Genomic DNA, 17343 nt, shown 5'->3' on the forward strand with positions numbered 1-17343 from the left:
ATCATGCATGGCACGGAAGGTTCCCCTGCTTAAACCAGCACATGTCAAGGCCCGTCTTAAGTTTGCCAATGACCATTTGGATGATCCAGAGGAGTCATGGGAGAAAGTCATGTGGTCAGATGAGACCAAAATAGAACTTTTTGGTCATAATTCCACTAAACGTGTTTAGAGGAAGAAGAATGATGAGTACCATCCCAAGAACACCATCCCTACTGTGAAGCATGGGGGTGGTAGCATCATGCTTTGGGGCTGTTTTTCTGCACATGGGACAGGGCGACTGCACTGTATTAAGGAGAGGATGACCGGGGCCATGTATTGCGAGATTTTGGGGAACAACCTCCTTCCCTCAGTTAGAGCATTGAAGATGGGTCGAGGCTGGGTCTTCCAACATGACAATGACCCGAAGCACACAGCCAGGATAACCAAGGAGTGGCTCTGTAAGAAGCATATCAAGGTTCTGGCATGGCCTAGCCAGTCTCCAGACCTAAACCCAATAGAGAATCTTTGGAGGGAGCTCAAACTCTGTGTTTCTCAGCGACAGCCCAGAAACCTGACTGATCTAGAGAAGATCTGTGTGGAGGAGTGGGACAAAATCCCTCCTGCAGTGCAAACCTGGTGAAAAACTACAGGAAACGTTTGACCTCTGTAATTGCAAACAAAGGCTACTGTACCAAATATTAACATTGATTTTCTCAGGTGTTCAAATACTTATTTGCAGCTGTATCATACAAATAAATAGTTAAAAAAAATCATACATTGTGATTTCTGGATTTTTTTTTTTAGATTATGTCTCTCACAGTGGACATGCACCTACGATGACAATTTCAGACCCCTCCATGATTTCTAAGTGGAAGAACTTGCAAAATAGCAGGGTGTTCAAATACTTATTTTCCTCACTGTATATTATATATATATATATATATATATATATATATATATATATATATATATATATATATATATATATATATATATATATATATATATATATATATATATATATATATATATATATATATATATACACACACATATATACATATGCATGTATAAATACATATGCATGTATAACAAATTACTCTAAATTGTAATGTAGAAACATGCATTTTCTGTTTTGCAACGATATGTATTGTGAAAAGCGCCATACAAATGAATGTGAATTGAATAGAATTTAATATACACAAACGTTCATAAATTATACATTTCCTTGTTCCAGTTAAAAGCCTGTACAGCGAGATCCTCTTCTTGGAATCACATTTCCCAAAACATTCACTCTTGTCAGAGATTTATCTTGTTTTACCCCCTCTTCCAATTGTTTATAGCTGAGATGAGAATTCACTGGCACAGAAAGCAACTGTTACTCTTTAGAAAGCACAATCCAAATAGTTTTTGGCTTCAGATATAGCGGGGTACAGTAATTCCTTCCTTGACCTGCTCAGTGAAGTCTCTGGAAGTCTCATCTCTCTTTCTATACCTCTTCCTGTCATCCTCTACTTCCACTAAGATCTTTTTTTCCCCCATGCACACACATGAGTTCACACACTGAGAGCAGTGTTTTGCGTGCCTTGCTGCATAACACAAGCCTCTTTCAGTGTTTCTCCATAAGGAACAGCCTGGGAAGGCGTGCAGGTGCAGACATTGGGAGTTTGGTCGAATGGAAAATCTGTGTGGTTACGTTTTCCTCTTCCTACCAGAACATGGAGTTTCCACCCCATGGCATTAAGTCACAAACAAGCCCCTTACATATGCTGCATCTCAATCACAAACTTAAAATGAATCGGCTGAAAATGGCCAGTTTAAAATAATTAACGAACTGCTATAAATTAAATGCACAAATGGATAAATAATTAACTACATAAAAAAAACATTTAGGTTAAACAGATGAGTGGTTGATCAATACTGCAAATGTCATTAAATCTGTAAAATTATATAATTTCAGAATTTTTGTGTGCTGTGTTTGCTGTCATTAAATCTGTAAAAATACTGAATAATAGTCATATTATTTAATAGTCACACTCTTTTATACAACACTTATTGTTATCTCTCATCTGTGGGTACTACAAAATACATAAAAACTATTTTCTCTGACTCAAGCTTAACTTGGATGTCATCACAGAAACCGAGTGACAGACACGCAACCCTTCAGGGACAGATGGACAGGCAAAGTGACGAGAGTGACAGACAGAGCAGATGGTGACGTGAGACTCCCCTCCCTTTGGACTTGTGTGTTTTGCTGATACATGCCGGTTATCACTGGCCTATACTCAAATAAGAGGTTTGAAGTTTACACGCTTTACTTTTCATGTGGCTGCTTCATTACTACGTCTAATCAAAGAGCTGTTCTTAATTTATCAGCAAATTGTTTTTTTCAAATGAGAGCTGTTACTTAATGACAACAGAGACATCACTTCAGCTGTTTCTATTCTGATCATTTATCGTGTGATGATAATCCCAACACTTGATATGCTTACATTTCAATGTAATTGGAGGTAATTCTGCCACCTTTATGTAAAACGACAAGTACTAAATTTGAAAGTCACATGACTGTTTGTTTATTAGGCAAAATGCCTCAAAAGTGCATTCAAATTTGTCACATGGATGTTGTTCTGTTGCTCAGTCCTTATCACAAAGTAGAGGTAATGCATAAAGGCCAGCCAGTGCCTGTTCAAATGTGTAAAACTGCTTGCAGATCTCTCAAGGACACCAGCTTTAGTCTTGAGCACCAGGTGGACAGCATAGACACTGACAGTGTGAGTGTGAATATGACTCCTGGATACTGTCTGAAATGTGATTCACGCCTTTACATCCAGAGGCATGGGGTGGGCGATACGACCAAAGTCTTATCACAATATGAGTAATTTTGTTTTCACGATATCAATATCACTATATACTTATTTATGCTTAAAAAAAGGTTATGATATGAAAAAAATTATACCATTGAAATTTCATAATTCTTGTCACTAATTTCAATGTCACAAAAACCCTAATACTAGCCTTAAGCTTATTGAAAACAAGAAAACAGTCAGCGATAAAATAAGAACAGATAAATTAATTAAGCAACAGGAAGATCCAGAATAGAACAAAGACACAATAAACCTGAAAAACTTCAAGCACTAGAAATAAGAAAATACATAAATTAAAATTACTTAAATGTACAAAAACACTACATAATCTTCACTGTGCACATTAAATATAAATGAATTCTTATTAAACTTACAAAAGTGATTCAGTCAAGAGCAGTGAGAGATTTTCTCTTTGTCTTTTGTTGTTTGATTAACATTAATGACAGATAGCAGCAGGTTTATTAGGCTGCTGTCACTTTTACGAATACACAGATCCAATATACTGCTACACGCACGTTTTCCTTCTCAACTGTTTACATTCATTTAAAACATAAATGCGTTACTCGCAAAGACAGGAATTGACAAATAAGTGTGTGTATTTGACTGTTCAAGCCCAATTAGGAGGCAAAAATATTGGCTGCTGTAATACTGTATAATTCGTCAATTATGAAACGACTTTCATTTCAGCTTTATAGCAGCCCTACAGAAGACAATAGTGTAATTTAATAATGTTGTTTCAATTCCGTTCAGTAACAATGTCAATGTTGCAAAGTTAATCAATTACGAAACAAGTTCACAGTAACAAGTGCAAATGTAAAACGGAAATCCAGAACAGACAGACAAGTGGTTAATCAATATATGCTTTTTTTCAGCAACTTCTTTTTTGCAGTGCAACCAATTGCAGTCCAGCCACATTTGTTCCTGAGAAAAACAAATGCAAAAAACCTTTAGAACTTTTAGGAGACATTGAAACCTGATAGAAATTATATATATATATAAAAAAAATCTGAAGACTGATCATTCTTTCCATGAAATTACAATAAATGGGGCTTTTAAACTTCAAAAAGGGCACAAAATCACCATAAAAGTGGTCTATATACTTTGTGCACTTTATTTCAAGTGTTTTGAAGCCTTACTATAGTGAAAAAGATTGGACTGGCATGAATGAGTGATTTCCGACATAGTCACAATTTTCTTTTTTTCTTTTTTTTTTGGCAAGTTCCATTCAAAATCAGCTTGAATCAAGAACCAAAGAAGATGCATTTGTAGTCTTTCATAGAGGTCCAGATTTTCATTTAGGTTCCATTAGCGGAACCTATACAACTTCCTAGTCATTTATAAAGGCACTGGAAAGGGAGATGACACCCATTATGAGCCATTCATCCCTTAGCGTGGAGCTTCAGTAGAATTTGTCATTGTTAATGTCCCGGCCGCACAGTAGAGAGCTCACTCTGAACTCTATGGTGGACTGTCACTGAGAGCTGCTTTGAACGACAGTGGACATGATAGAGAATCTTCTGTGTTAAACTCTTAAGAGATAACGAGAGACTATCTGGTCCCTCATAAATGCACTGACTGTCCTCTCTATTAGCTACATAATTGCAGGCATCTTCAATGTACCTCTTGTAGCAACCTCTGAAGCAGGAATATAATTTGCTTTCGGTCCTTAAGGGAAGATCGTCCTGTTGAGGAACTGTTAATAAGATCCATCCACATCCAGAGGGAGGCTTTTTAAAATTTACATCCGCATTGGGCCAGGAACCCAATGCAATTTAGTTTCTCTACTTCTTACTAGGAGCTTGAACGATACATTTGCTCAATCGTATTTAACCGGAATTGTCTGTCGACAGCAAAATATAAAGTATAACGAGTTTATTGCAACAGGGCATCTGAACACCCATACTATATCCAGCTACAGCAAATGGGAATTATGACTTAAAGTGTTAATTCACTCAAAAAAGAAAATTCTGTCATTAATTACTCACCCTCATGTCGTTCCAAACCCGTACGACTTTCGTTCATCTTCAGAACACAAATGAAGACATTTTAAATCAAATGAGCGATTTCTGTCCCTCCATTGACAGTTATGCAACTACCACTTTGACGCTTCAAAAAGTTCATAAAGAGATAGTAAAACTAATCCATATGAATTCAGTGGTAAACTGCTCAATTCGGATTAGTTTTACGATCTCTTATGCTCTTAATGAACTTTTTGAAGCATCAAAGTGTCAGTTGCATAGCGGTCAATGGAGGGACAGAAATCACTCAGATTTCATTAAAAATATATTCAGTTGTGTTCTGAAGATGAATGAAAGTCTTACGGGTTTGGAACAACAGTTTATTTTGATTTGGATATCTCTCCACAGACTACTTCCCAATTCTAGCTGACAATAGTTGTGATTGATAAGTGGCTCGTGGGAACTTAACAATACATTTGGCAAAGGCCAAAGAGCTTGACCCTGCCCAAGCGAGTCAAAGAAACAGCTGCTCCCCGCACAATTTACGTGACAAAGAAAACTTCGTTCTTTGACACTTCAACAGCACTGCCATGGTGAGGCATCTAGGCTTTAAAAATAGAGTTTAAAATGCAGTACATCACATGATAATAATTACAACTCTATTTGGATGGTTATACTGAGTGGGTGTGTAGGCGTACCAGATGCATCCTTTTGGCATGATTAAGTGTTATAATTAGATAGACTGCCTCTGAAAAATATTTAGCGCAGTAGTGTTAAATGGCTAGGGGGGACCTATAAGTGCTCTGCTCAAGCTCATGGGGGATTGCGAATGACTGGTTTCCAGAACAATGTGAAAGGTCTGTGATGACTATGGAGGAATGTAAAGTAAATCTGACTGACTCCAGACCGACTATTCTCAAAGAGTTCTGGTTTGCATTTTGCTGGCTTTTAAAGATCTGTATACCAGTGGTTTTGGACTGCATACTTGACACTTCGTGGAGAATTAAATTTGTTTACTAACTGTCACTTTGTTTTTTTTGTTCATCTGTTTTTCTCTGTCTCATAACAAACAGATTCATATTTGTGTATCACACATTTTTGGATTCAGCCTAAAGAAATTATTAGCGACATGATGTATCGACTAAAAACAGTGACTCCAGCAATTGAATCAATGTCATTGAAAATTATTGACAGAGAGGAACAATATAATTAGGATCACTTTCAGAACTATTTTTTTCGATAAAATAAATGACAGGCAATCAGAATCTAGCAAACTTTAAAGAGCTGGAGCTTTTAAAGCAGCAAAGTAACAGGTCATGTGATGGCAACATGTAAATATAGTTTAAACATGTTGTAAAGGCGGTTCACACCAAGAACGGACCATTCCACCAAGAATAATCATTCTAATCTTAATTCTAAGATCATAGGGAAGTCCACACCACAGCTTTAATGATAACCACACAGATACACAATATCTTTGGAATCACTTTCAAAACAATTTTTACAATAAAAACATTGACAGCTAATCAGAATCCAACTGACTTTAAAGCGACAGATGACACATTGTGCACTTATAATAAACAGTATGTTATTGTATGTTGGTGTGGATGCTAAAATAGTTACTGTTATAGTTACCATCTTCATTTCATGTGTGTAGGATAATTTTATTATATTTCTTAAAAGTGCCATTAATTTGTTTATGTGATCAAATCCGATAATTTGCAATATTGAGTGAATCTTTAAAAACTCTTTAAACAGATAGCACACGTACGTCTGCAAGATGTATTTTAAAGATCACTTCATCTGGAAAGCATCTGCCTTTTACTAACATCTGATAGACGTCTTTAAGATGTCAGTTTTACATACATTCTAAATCAAAAACATCTTAAAGACATTTTCTAAACGTCTATTTGACATCTGACAGGAAACAAGCACGTCAAATAGACGTCCCCCGTGTGCTATCCAACTTCAGTAAATAGCAAACAGTTATTTTAAGGTGTCCACATTATGTACTATACGAGTAGCCTACCGTAATATGAGGACTCACACAGCAAAAAGAAAAAGAAAAACATCTCAATATAGCAAAACCCGCGGAGTTAACACCATATGTTTTCTATTATTCCAATTCTTGCTCTTATTGCATTGGTTACTTTCCAGTTAACTTCTATGACGTAACAATTAAATCCTCTCCGAATTCAGAATCCGAATCAGCGTTTTGTCTGCACCTCATCCAGTTTTGCAAAAACAAAGTAACTCAGATCAAAATGAAAACATATCAGTGTAGCTTTTGTGCTGTGTAGGTTCTTAAAATATTAACTGCGAGAGAAAACAGCCGAACACTTAAAATAAAGAATCGAGTTGACACCAGCACCGCTAGGTCAGTTCCCTTTGTCACTGGTCTCACAGAAAAAAACTTGATTTAAAGCGAATCACAAACTGCTGCTCTCTTACCATAGTATGAAGGAGGAATTGCACTTTTCCTTGCCATTGCACCTCCGACGAGCAGTCCTCGCGTGTCTTTTGTTTATGTGATTGCATATGAAGCTGTGGACGTGAATAGCGTCTCTAGCACTAGTCGTCCACATATATAACGCTAATCTGTGATCTGCTGGGCCACGCAACGCCGCGTCACTGTGTTTACAGCGCCATCAGCAGTGAGACAATGCGCACGCAGAGGCGGGCTATTGGATGAGTGACGCCTCAATTGTCCAATCGCTGAGTGCCATCGTCTCCCAAAAGCCAATCCAAACTCAGGAGGCAGGACATATCGTAATACTGGTGGGAAAATAGAGACATATCTCACTTCTCAGACAGGCACGGGAAAACACTTCAGCGACAACATGAGAACAAAGTAAATCAGCTGAAAACAATGTGCCAGTGTTTTGAAATTCCCCTGTGCTGCTCTACAGAAGAAAGTATTTTGTGAGTATTTATGTACACTATGGCCTTGTGACAACCACAATGATTGGTGACCATGTAATTAGATATAAATCATGAAGTAAGGCCTAAAGGTCACAAAGGTTTCTGGTTTGGTTGCATTGTTCCATCCTAAAAAACAACAACAACTACATTTATTTAAGAACCAAAATATATGTAGACAAACTGTTTGATTATTAAGATATACATAATTTTAACATATCAAATCTGTCAAAAATTAAATAAAACGGAAAACATTAATCAACCACAAGCTGTGGAAAGCCATTGTATTACATTATTGTGGCTGCCAACGTTTGCATTTCACCACCTGATGGCAGTAATGTGTTGTGATAGATGCCAATGTAAATTGATGAACATGTCTGATCTGAAACAAACGTTAAACAAGGAAAACATATAAAATATGCAGTGCAACCCTCAGGATAGAAACCCCCTGGTTTAGGCAACCTGAAAGTTCAAATTTTGATTTGTTGCATACAGTAATGCAGTGAAATTACTTAATGATTAAAGGTTTGGTAAAATCCAGTTCTTAACAGTATCCAACTTTTTCTTTTTTGTCTCTTACTGTCAATATCTTAATTCTTAGTAATGCAGAGTTCCAAAGATAAATACACATGCAAATGCAATGCATTCTTTCAGAAACCTTTTGACTAGACAATCAAAAATCAATTAAGACTCCAGTAACTGGTCTAATAAGCAATAATGATCTTTTATTTTCTTGCAAATGGGAGCAGCAGCAACTAATTGATCCTGAAAGACTCCAGGACAAAATGATTAAGGTACTATAAGGACCAATAGGAACAAAGGAACTATAAAGTATATTGTTTTTAGTTTAATTGAAATCTTTTTTTTCTTCTTTTTTGTGTGTGTGTCTAATGGGTCTGACAGGTAGATCTATATACCTGTCATCAGGGTCAAGATTACATGCAAATAAACCATATTTTTAATTAAATTAATTGCACAATGGTTTTATTTACTGAGTTTCCGTATTTCAAATGGTCAGTTTTACACAAAATGATTAGGATGACGAAGGTACTGCCTGAATTATTTTATGAATTGCTGAGTGAATTTGTATTTGAATAATGATGGCTTTGCATCTCATATATTGAAGGCTAACTTGTAAAGATGCTTACATGTCATGAGCTGCACTAAAATGTGTGAAGAACAACAAACTGATGCTGCTGCATAGGTATTGCACTGTTTTGGTATTAAATGCTTGTGGTGTACACTCTCCTGCCACTTTATTAGGTACACTTACACATTGCTAGTACCGGGTTGGACCCCCTTTTGCCTTCAGACCTGCCTTACAAGGTGCTGGAAATATGTACAGGTTCTGGTCCATACTGACATGATAGCATCACTCAGTTGTTGCAGATTTGTCGGCTGCACATCCATGATGCAAATCTCCCGATCAACCACATCCCAAAGGTGCACTATTGGTTTGAGATCTGGTGACTGTGGAGGCTATTTGAGTATAGTGAACATTGTCATGTCCAAGAAAACATGATTTGACCTTGGTGACATGGTGTGTTATCCTGCTAGAAGTAGCCTCAGAAGATGTGTACACTGTGATCTTATTTTCTTTTAAAGAAATCGTTTTTTAAAGACTATAAAACGGCTGGTAGGGACTACACGAGCTTCCTCCCGGGTTAGTGACATCACTAACCCTAAAATTGACATAAACCCCGCCCCCGGGAACGTGATTTATAGATTATCAAGACAGAATATGCTAATCAATGACTAGAAGATAACTACACATAAGCTACATAAATTCATCAACTAACCATTCAGAAATGTTGTCTACATGTTGTCACTTCTTCTCGAGTCTCTCCATCATTGTCTGACTCCGTTTTGAACATAAAAGGCTAAAAGTTTTTGAAATTTTAAGTGCATGTGTGTGTGAGGTAAAAGGACACTAGCTCTCGAAGCTCCGCCCTCCGTGCCAACAGCAGCAGCTCATTTGCATTTAAAGGGACAGACACAAAAACGGTGCGTTTTTGCTCACCCTCAAAAAGTGACAACTTTAACATGCTATATAAAAATATCTGTGGGGTATTTTGAGCTAAAACTTTACATACACACTCTGGGGAAATCAGAGACTTATTTTACATCTTGTGAAAAGCGTATTATACCACCATTTTAAATATTATGAGGGTACATGAATTTAACAAAAAAATAATGATGTGCACGTATAAATTATTTCTAATAAGTAATGCAATATTCCATAAATTTTTTAAATAACAATTAAAAAAATTACATAACTAGTTAAGAGGCATACTGTATGTTGCTGATCTATGTTTTTGCCCATTGTGTTCTTTTGTCAGTTACTCCCAAGAGCTGCTGTACTGTTAGATACTGTACTGTATCTTGTTTTGGCTTTGGGTCTTATCTGAACAAGCTGTGCCTGCAGTGCCAGTGATCACATGCGCCTTCCGTCCATTTATTCTAACCCAACAGCATACATGGTGTATATTCTTAGTTTGTTGCTCAGCAGTGTTTGCTTTCAGTGTTTGATGTTTATATTATTCCTAGTAAATTGAAGTATATAAACCTGCATCTTTAAAAGACTGGACATAAAATTAAACAGGATAAATCTGCATGATTAAGCCTTAATACTGTAATATTAATGTTGCTATGATTACTCTTTAGATGAACGTGACAGATGTTTGCTAGCATTGTACTTTATGAAATGTTGTTTGAAAAGGCTTTTGAAGTGTAGTCTATGTAACCATTGTATAGGCTACCATTTAAATTTTTTTTATACTTTTGCAAGAAGTCTCTTATGCTCAACAAGGCTGCATTTATTTGATCAAAAATACAGTAAAATCAGTATAATATTGTGGAATATTATTACATTTTAAAATAACTGTTTTGCATTTTAATATATTTTAAAAATGTAACTTATTCATGTGTTTTTTCAGCATCATTACTCCAGTCTTCAGAGTCACGTGATCCTTCAGAAATCATTCTAATATGCTAATTTTGGTGCTCAAGAAGCATTTCATATTATTATCAATGTTGAAAATAGTTGTGCTGCTTTATATTTTTGTAAACATATACTTTTTTTCAGGATTCTTTGATGAATACAAAGAACAATTATTTTAAATAGAATTTTCTGTAGCATTATAAATATCTTTACTGTCAATGTAATGTGTCCTTGCTAAAAAAAAAAAGTATAATAATGATTATTTTAAAGCAATCATAATAAGCCCAAATGTTTGAACAGTAAATCAGCTACATACAATGAGAGCCTCAGTCCCTTTTTTTTTTCGTGACAGAACGTTCATCTGCATGTAATGCTCTTATTATATACTAGACTAGTTCATATAATTTTCCTCCCTCTTGACCAACAGTGAGCTACTGAAGACTATTCTTCCTTTGGGAAAATGGCTGCTCTAATTTCATAATAGGTCTAAAGTAATTTAGGAATGGTCCATCTTGAATATTTACATATCTTCTATTCATTTTGATCTGAGAGCCTGATTGAAATTTGAGGTATTTCTTCCCCTGAAGCTATCAGCAGTAATAAATGGTTTGGATACATTTAGACCAGATACTGTCCAAGCTTGGCTACAAAACTTTGGATTCATTCCTTAGGACAGACACATGCTCCATTCTGTTTATTATAAGGTGCCCTTAGATAAACAATCTTAGGATTGTTCACCATGTGAAACTCTGGGGGAGTTCCTTTCTTCACTGCTATGAATATATTAACATTCACAAAATTCCCCTGCTTATCTGTGTGATCACCACTGTCTCATAAGGAGACAGCTCATCTGTTCAGGGTGCCACGTAAAAAGGCCAGACACTTGTTGGGTTTTGGTTGGCTCCATCTGCTTCAGGATCTTAAAATAGCTTGCGCATGGATATTCATGGAGATTCCTGAACATTTCTGGGCTGCAGTAGAGTAGGCCTAGTGGTGTAATAGAGTTAGAGTTGCACGATTCTGGATAAATTGAGAATCACGATTTTCATGTTTAAAATTCTGAATAGACATATAACATGTAATTTAGAGGTTCTATTAAAATGTTAATTGCTGCACTCTATTATACTGATTCAATGAATGATTCAATGACGAATTTTTAAACAGTTCAAATATATTTGTATTGTTTCTTTTTTTTTACGTTGCGCTGCTGGCCAATGGAGGTCGACGTCCGCACACGGCGGCCATCTTACCACAGTGTGCTCGCTCACTCGTAACATGGTGCATGTACTTTTAAATAACCATAACTTGCTCAATTTTCTACCGATTTACCGTTATGACACTGCATACATATGAATAATTATAACATACATGTTCAAGCATTCGGAATTATAGCCACGTTAATAACGTTTGTAAGAAACCAAACCGTTTGTAAATCTGTCAAGATTTCAGCGAGATAAGAGGATTTGTGTGCGTGCTGATCACTCACCTTAATTCACTGCTTCCCTGTGGTAAGATGGCCGCCGGTGATGCCGGAAGTGACTCCGCCGTAAGACATCTAGCCTTTATATGATATCTATGGGTACAACAAGGTATTTGTTTCACGTGTGTTTGATGTAGCTATTGAAAGCATCATTTTTTTGCATCTCGTTTCCTTTAAGACTGTATTGTTTAATATGCTGATGTGTTTATAGGCTACTATGTTCATTTATGAATGCAGTTCTCACGGCGTAAACAAGACGAGCCAAAGAATTAAAACGCCCGTTTTAAGGATACGACCTGTCACCTGTGTTGTTGTGAAGAGAGCTACACCTTGTTCGGCGGCTTTACAGAGGTTTACAGAGCCGAATCGTTGTCATTTAGGAATAAGATTGCGTGGCTGCTTGAATCGAGATCTTTTAGGCTACTGAATCGTGCAGCTCTTATCGAGTCAATGAAAGGTTGCAAATTCAGAATCAAAAGCTATGACTTATCTACAACTTTTTGAAATGCTGTAAATATTTTATGTGAAAATTGACATTCAGAAAATAACGGGAAATTTGGTCCTCTGAAGCTTCAATTGATCTGATGTATAGCCTATAGGCTTTATAGGCCAATTTCTTATTTTTTACTTAATTATTAAAAACGACAGTAAAAAAGTATAAAATACTATATTACCAGTCATAAGCTTCATCATGTGACACTGAAGACTTTAGTAAGGGCTGATAGAAATTCAGCTTGACCATCACAGGAATAAATTATATTTTAAAATACATTAAAAAAGAAAAGTAGTTATTTTAAATTGTAATAATATTTCACAATATTACTGTTTTTAATGTACTTTTCATCAAATAAATGCAGCCTTGGTGAACATAAGAGACTTCTTTCAAAAATATTTAAAAAAAACTACTTATAGGCTAATAACTTTTGACCGGTGTCAGGGGTCATCTGTTCCCTTTTGGTTTTGAGACTCTTATTTTGGAAATATTTTTTTTTTTCCCTACTGTTTGCTTGGGGCAGTTGTGGCCTAATGGTTAGAGAGCCAGACTGGTAACCGGTAGGTTGTGGGCTCCCTGGGCACTGCAGCAAAAAAGAAAAGAAAAGGCTTTGCTTACTGTGTGTGTGTCCACGGTTTGCAGTGTGTAACTTGGACTAATTTGGATGGGTTAATTGAGGACAAATTCTGAGTATGGGTTACCATACTTGTCCTTCACATCATGTCACTGTTTAATAAAGTGCTGTGTGGTAGATTTTTCCTTAACCTATTTACCTAGGTCTCGTCTACAATCGACATCCCCTAACGTCTACAGTCGACGTTTAGTCTATCTGGGTCTCGTCTACAATTGACGTCCCCTAGACCTAACTTGTTCCCCTAACTAACTTGCTGCACAGCAATAATAGACAGACTTCAGCAAATGTCCTTTAAATGCTTTAATCACGGCCGGAAGAGTTCTCAGACAAATTTCAGAGAGAATCCCACCAGCAAACAGGAATACAACAGTTTTTATAGAATAAGAGCATGGCGAAAATGACATGATACATTACATAATTTCCCTACAATTTGATTGGTTCTTCATAGACAAACCCTTCTGTTACTAGGTAGAAGCAAACTCTAGACATCTGTAGTTTCATTTCCCCTACTTGTTATTTTTACACTCACACACTCAGTCATGTGTTTTAGCCAAAGGGGAAACATACATTTAAAATTCAAAAGCATATGAATGTTGTTCCTGCAAGAAAAATAAATGTTAGTTATGATTAATTAAAAAATCCATCACAGCTGTCATGACTACTTTCATTCCTTGCTATATTCATATTTAATAATTCATTTTTTTAACATTTCTCGCTGTTTCTTTGCCTTCAGTGATTAAAACTGTTTAGGATTTCAGATTATTAAATAAACTCCTGAAACATATGCCTAGTGCTGCATTAGAGAGATGGGCAAAGAGGCACAATATCTGATTGCTGCTTTTTCAAGGCAGTAATACCAACTTTATGTGATCATTCTGAAAATATATCTGTCCATTCACTGGAAGAGCAGCGGTTTGTGACCTCATCAGAGAGGTAAGACTATTTAATTCAGATAAGCTTTAATTTTATGCCAAACACATCACCAACTATCTTCCTGTCACCACAGCCACAGCCTCAGCCTCAAGGAGTGATTTAATCAAATATACTAATGAGACAGACGGAAAGGCAAGCAAAATCTAATTCTCATTTGTCTCCAATGACAACAAACACTGAATCAATCCCCATCAGATGCCTTTGCCCTTTTCTAATTTTCACCCACGCTCAATGAAGGAAATTAGCAAATTTCATTCTAGGTGCTCTAGAAGATCATTGACTTCTTTTGATTAATTTGTTTTCACATACAAACAACCACATACAAGCCAGAGCAAGATTCTTGGATCAAGAAAATAATGCTGAAGAATAACCAATCAGTTGACTGAGTTGGATTAATGCATATATTTGAACTTTCTGTTACCTCAACATTTAGAAAACACGAAATTAGTAAATAATATAAAGGAAAATATTATGCGTGGAACTCGTAAGACAACTCAAAAAATACATAATCTATAAAGGTAATTGTTACAATGATGGCAGATTTTAAGTCATGCCAACTTCATTCAAGATATTTACCTAAAATTAAGTAAATTAATTCAACTCTAAAAATCACACAAATGTTTGCTTAAAAAAAAAAAAGAATGAATACCCAATTTTTATTAAAGTATTGATTTATGCATTGATATTGATGAGAAAGCATGGAAATGGTAAACTAACATTCTGCAGCATAACTATAGGCAATTTTCTTCAGTAGGTATATGTCATGTGCAACACAGATGTGGAATTCAATTCTTTGCAAAACGTAACTGTAATACAAAACTGAAGCACACAGCAAGACAGATCATAAATCAAAATGTCTCATTTTCACATAATCAAAAGGTTGAGAGCAGTTATAAATCTGAAAAGTGAAGGATTGAGAAAGGATGTCAGATTTGAAAAATGTATATGAAATACAAGAAAAGATGTATTTCTATTTCCGCCTAGTTCCGGACGAAATTACACGCAGCTTCCAGCAAATCTCTGCTCCCGTGAGAATCTCTGCCACATTGCATGCCATTTTTAGAAGAGATGGTATCTTTTACATCCAGGCCATTCGCCGGCGGTTTGGGGTAGGCTGTTTTCTATAAACTGTTCACATTACTCTCATTCTAAGACACCTGCGCTGCCTCTCATGCATAAACCATGAAGTTAATGGTGTTGGTGACCCATGACATCATGAAGATCCATATAGTGACCATGCATGTGATAGACTGAGAGCTGACTGTTAGATCACCAAAATAATGATTCTGATTTGTCATTTGGCATGGGAGAATTTTAGAAATCATAAGCATTATTTAATATGTCAGTCACTGCGCCCCTATAATAAAAAAAAAAGATGGATTATGATGGTTTCTTAAGTGACATCTCGCATGACCTAAGGGAACTGAATTTGAGTTTGATGTATTGCAACCCTGAATTTCTCATCAATTAATGCACTGTAATAAATCGCTGAGGCCGAGTTTAAAAGCAAATACATCAAAAACCATACATGCTGGTTTACCGTCTGCTGTATCAGTTTATGAAAGTGCCTATGTCACGTTCTGGGTTTTGTTTGTTGTTCCTGGTTCTCGTCTTGTCATGTGATTCCCTGTTTGTCATGTGATCCTGCCATGTGTCTTGTCATTGGTTAATCGTCTGATTATTATTCACAGGTGTCCCTTGTCTTGTGGTTAGTCTTGTGTATTTAAGCCCTCATGTTTGCCCTGTGTCTTGGTCTAGTATTGCATGTTTTTCCAGGTTCTTGTCTTTGTTTCCAGTTTCCAGCCTTCCAGCCTTTCCAGTTTCCAGCCGATCCAGAGACTGTTCACGTCACGTCTTCTGAACCAGTGTCTCCGGACAAGATGGCCGCCGCCGAGCCAGTGTCTCCGGACAAGATGGCCGACGCCACGTCGCCTGAGCCCTCAGCAGAGAGGGCCGCCGCCACGGCTGAACCTGAGCCCTCAGCAAAGATGGCCGAACTGTCTGGTCCGCCCTGTAGCCCTTAACCGCCAGGTCCGCCTGGTCCCCCTGAACCGTCTGCTCCGCCCTGGCCGCCTGAAGGGTTGTCTCCTCCCTGGCCTCCTGAACCGTCTGTTCCACCCTGGCCACCTGAAGGGTTGTCTCCTCCCTGGCCACCTGAACCGTCTGCTCCTCCCTGGCCTCCTGAAGGGTCGTCTTCTCCCTGGCCTCCTGAAGGGTCGTCTCCTCCCTGGCCGCCTGAACCGTCTGCTCCTCCCTGGCCTCCTGAAGGGTCGTCTCCTCCCTGGCCTCCTGAAGGGTCGTCTCCTCCCTGGCCGCCTGAAGGGTCGTCTCCTCCCTGGCCTCCTGAAGGGTCGTCTCCTCCTTGGCCGCCTGAAGGGTTGTCTTCTCCCTGGCCACCTGAACCGTCTGCTCCTCCCTGGCCTCCTGAAAGGTTGTCTCCGCCCTGGCCTCCTGAAGGGTCGTCTCCTCCCTGGCTGCCTGAAGGGTCGTCTCCGCCCTGGTCGCCTGCACTGCCTGCTCCGCCCTGATCGCCTGCACTGCCTGCTCCGCCCTGGCCTCCCATCCTGCCGCAGTCTCCAGGTCCTCTGCCGCTCCACGGGCCTGGCCCTCCATCCCGCCCCCGGGTCCGCCTCCGCTCCACCACCCTCCTGAACTATTGTTTTGTTTTGATGGGCGTCGGGAGCCGCCCATAGAGGGGGGGCTATGTCACGTTCTGGGTTTTGTTTGTTGTTCCTGGTTCTCGTCTTGTCATGTGATTCCCTGTTTGTCATGTGATCCTGCCATGTGTCTTGTCATTGGTTAATCGTCTGATTATTATTCACAGGTGTCCCTTGTCGTTAGTCTTGTGTATTTAAGCCCTGTTTGCCCTGTGTCTTGGTCTAGTATTGCATGTTTTTCCAGGTTCTTGTCTTTGTTTCCTGTTTCCAGCCTTTGTTTAATGTTTGTTTTGTTAATTAAAGTTGCATTTGGGTTCACTTCAGCTTGCCTCCTGGATTACGTTGTTACAGCCTGCCTACAGTATATGGTGTTTTTTGAATGCTCCTATTGATGTTCATACCGAAGGTTTCAGTGTCACTTTTTGATATGACCATAACATACTCTGTCGAATAGCATTCAGTGTCCTGTCCAAAGTTTCAAAGAG

The 17343-nt window shown here is 37.9% G+C and overlaps 2 protein-coding genes across 5 annotated transcripts in view; both read right to left on the reverse strand.

The window, feature by feature from the left end:
• slc44a5b (solute carrier family 44 member 5b) overlaps nucleotides 1-7457 on the reverse strand; it is a 38610-nt gene extending 31153 nt beyond the window's left edge. For all 4 annotated transcript variants that reach the window (XM_084086390.1, XM_084086386.1, XM_084086392.1 and 1 more), the window contains exon 1: nucleotides 7253-7457. In XM_084086390.1, coding sequence (XP_083942516.1) covers nucleotides 7253-7289 — 37 coding nt within the window. In that variant the 5' untranslated portion in view covers nucleotides 7290-7457. The remainder of the gene's footprint in view (nucleotides 1-7252) is intronic.
• An 8436-nt stretch (nucleotides 7458-15893) lies between these two features.
• On the reverse strand, nucleotides 15894-17166 carry LOC311066539 (uncharacterized protein). The gene is made up of 2 exons (XM_084087762.1): nucleotides 16329-17166; nucleotides 15894-16274 (listed from the first exon to the last, which is right to left on the reverse strand). The coding sequence occupies exons 1-2, from the start codon at nucleotides 16890-16892 to the stop codon at nucleotides 16050-16052; spliced, it is 789 nt and encodes a 262-aa protein (XP_083943888.1). The 5' UTR covers nucleotides 16893-17166; the 3' UTR covers nucleotides 15894-16049.
• Nucleotides 17167-17343: the final 177 nt, after the last annotated feature.

Source organism: Abramis brama, assembly GCF_963993115.1.
Source record: "Abramis brama genome assembly, chromosome: 16".
NCBI classification, from domain to species: Eukaryota; Metazoa; Chordata; class Actinopteri; order Cypriniformes; family Leuciscidae; genus Abramis; species Abramis brama.

Excerpts from the sequence above, each read along its gene's own strand:
- LOC311066539 (XM_084087762.1), bottom strand. The coding sequence starts at position 16,892 with ATGGGCGGCTCCCGACGCCCATCAAAACAAAACAATAGTTCAGGAGGG. Across the intron at positions 16,275-16,328 it reads GGGAGGAGACAACCCTTCAG|GCGGCCAGGGCGGAGCAGAC; the intron begins GTGGCCAGGGTG and ends ACAACCCTTCAG.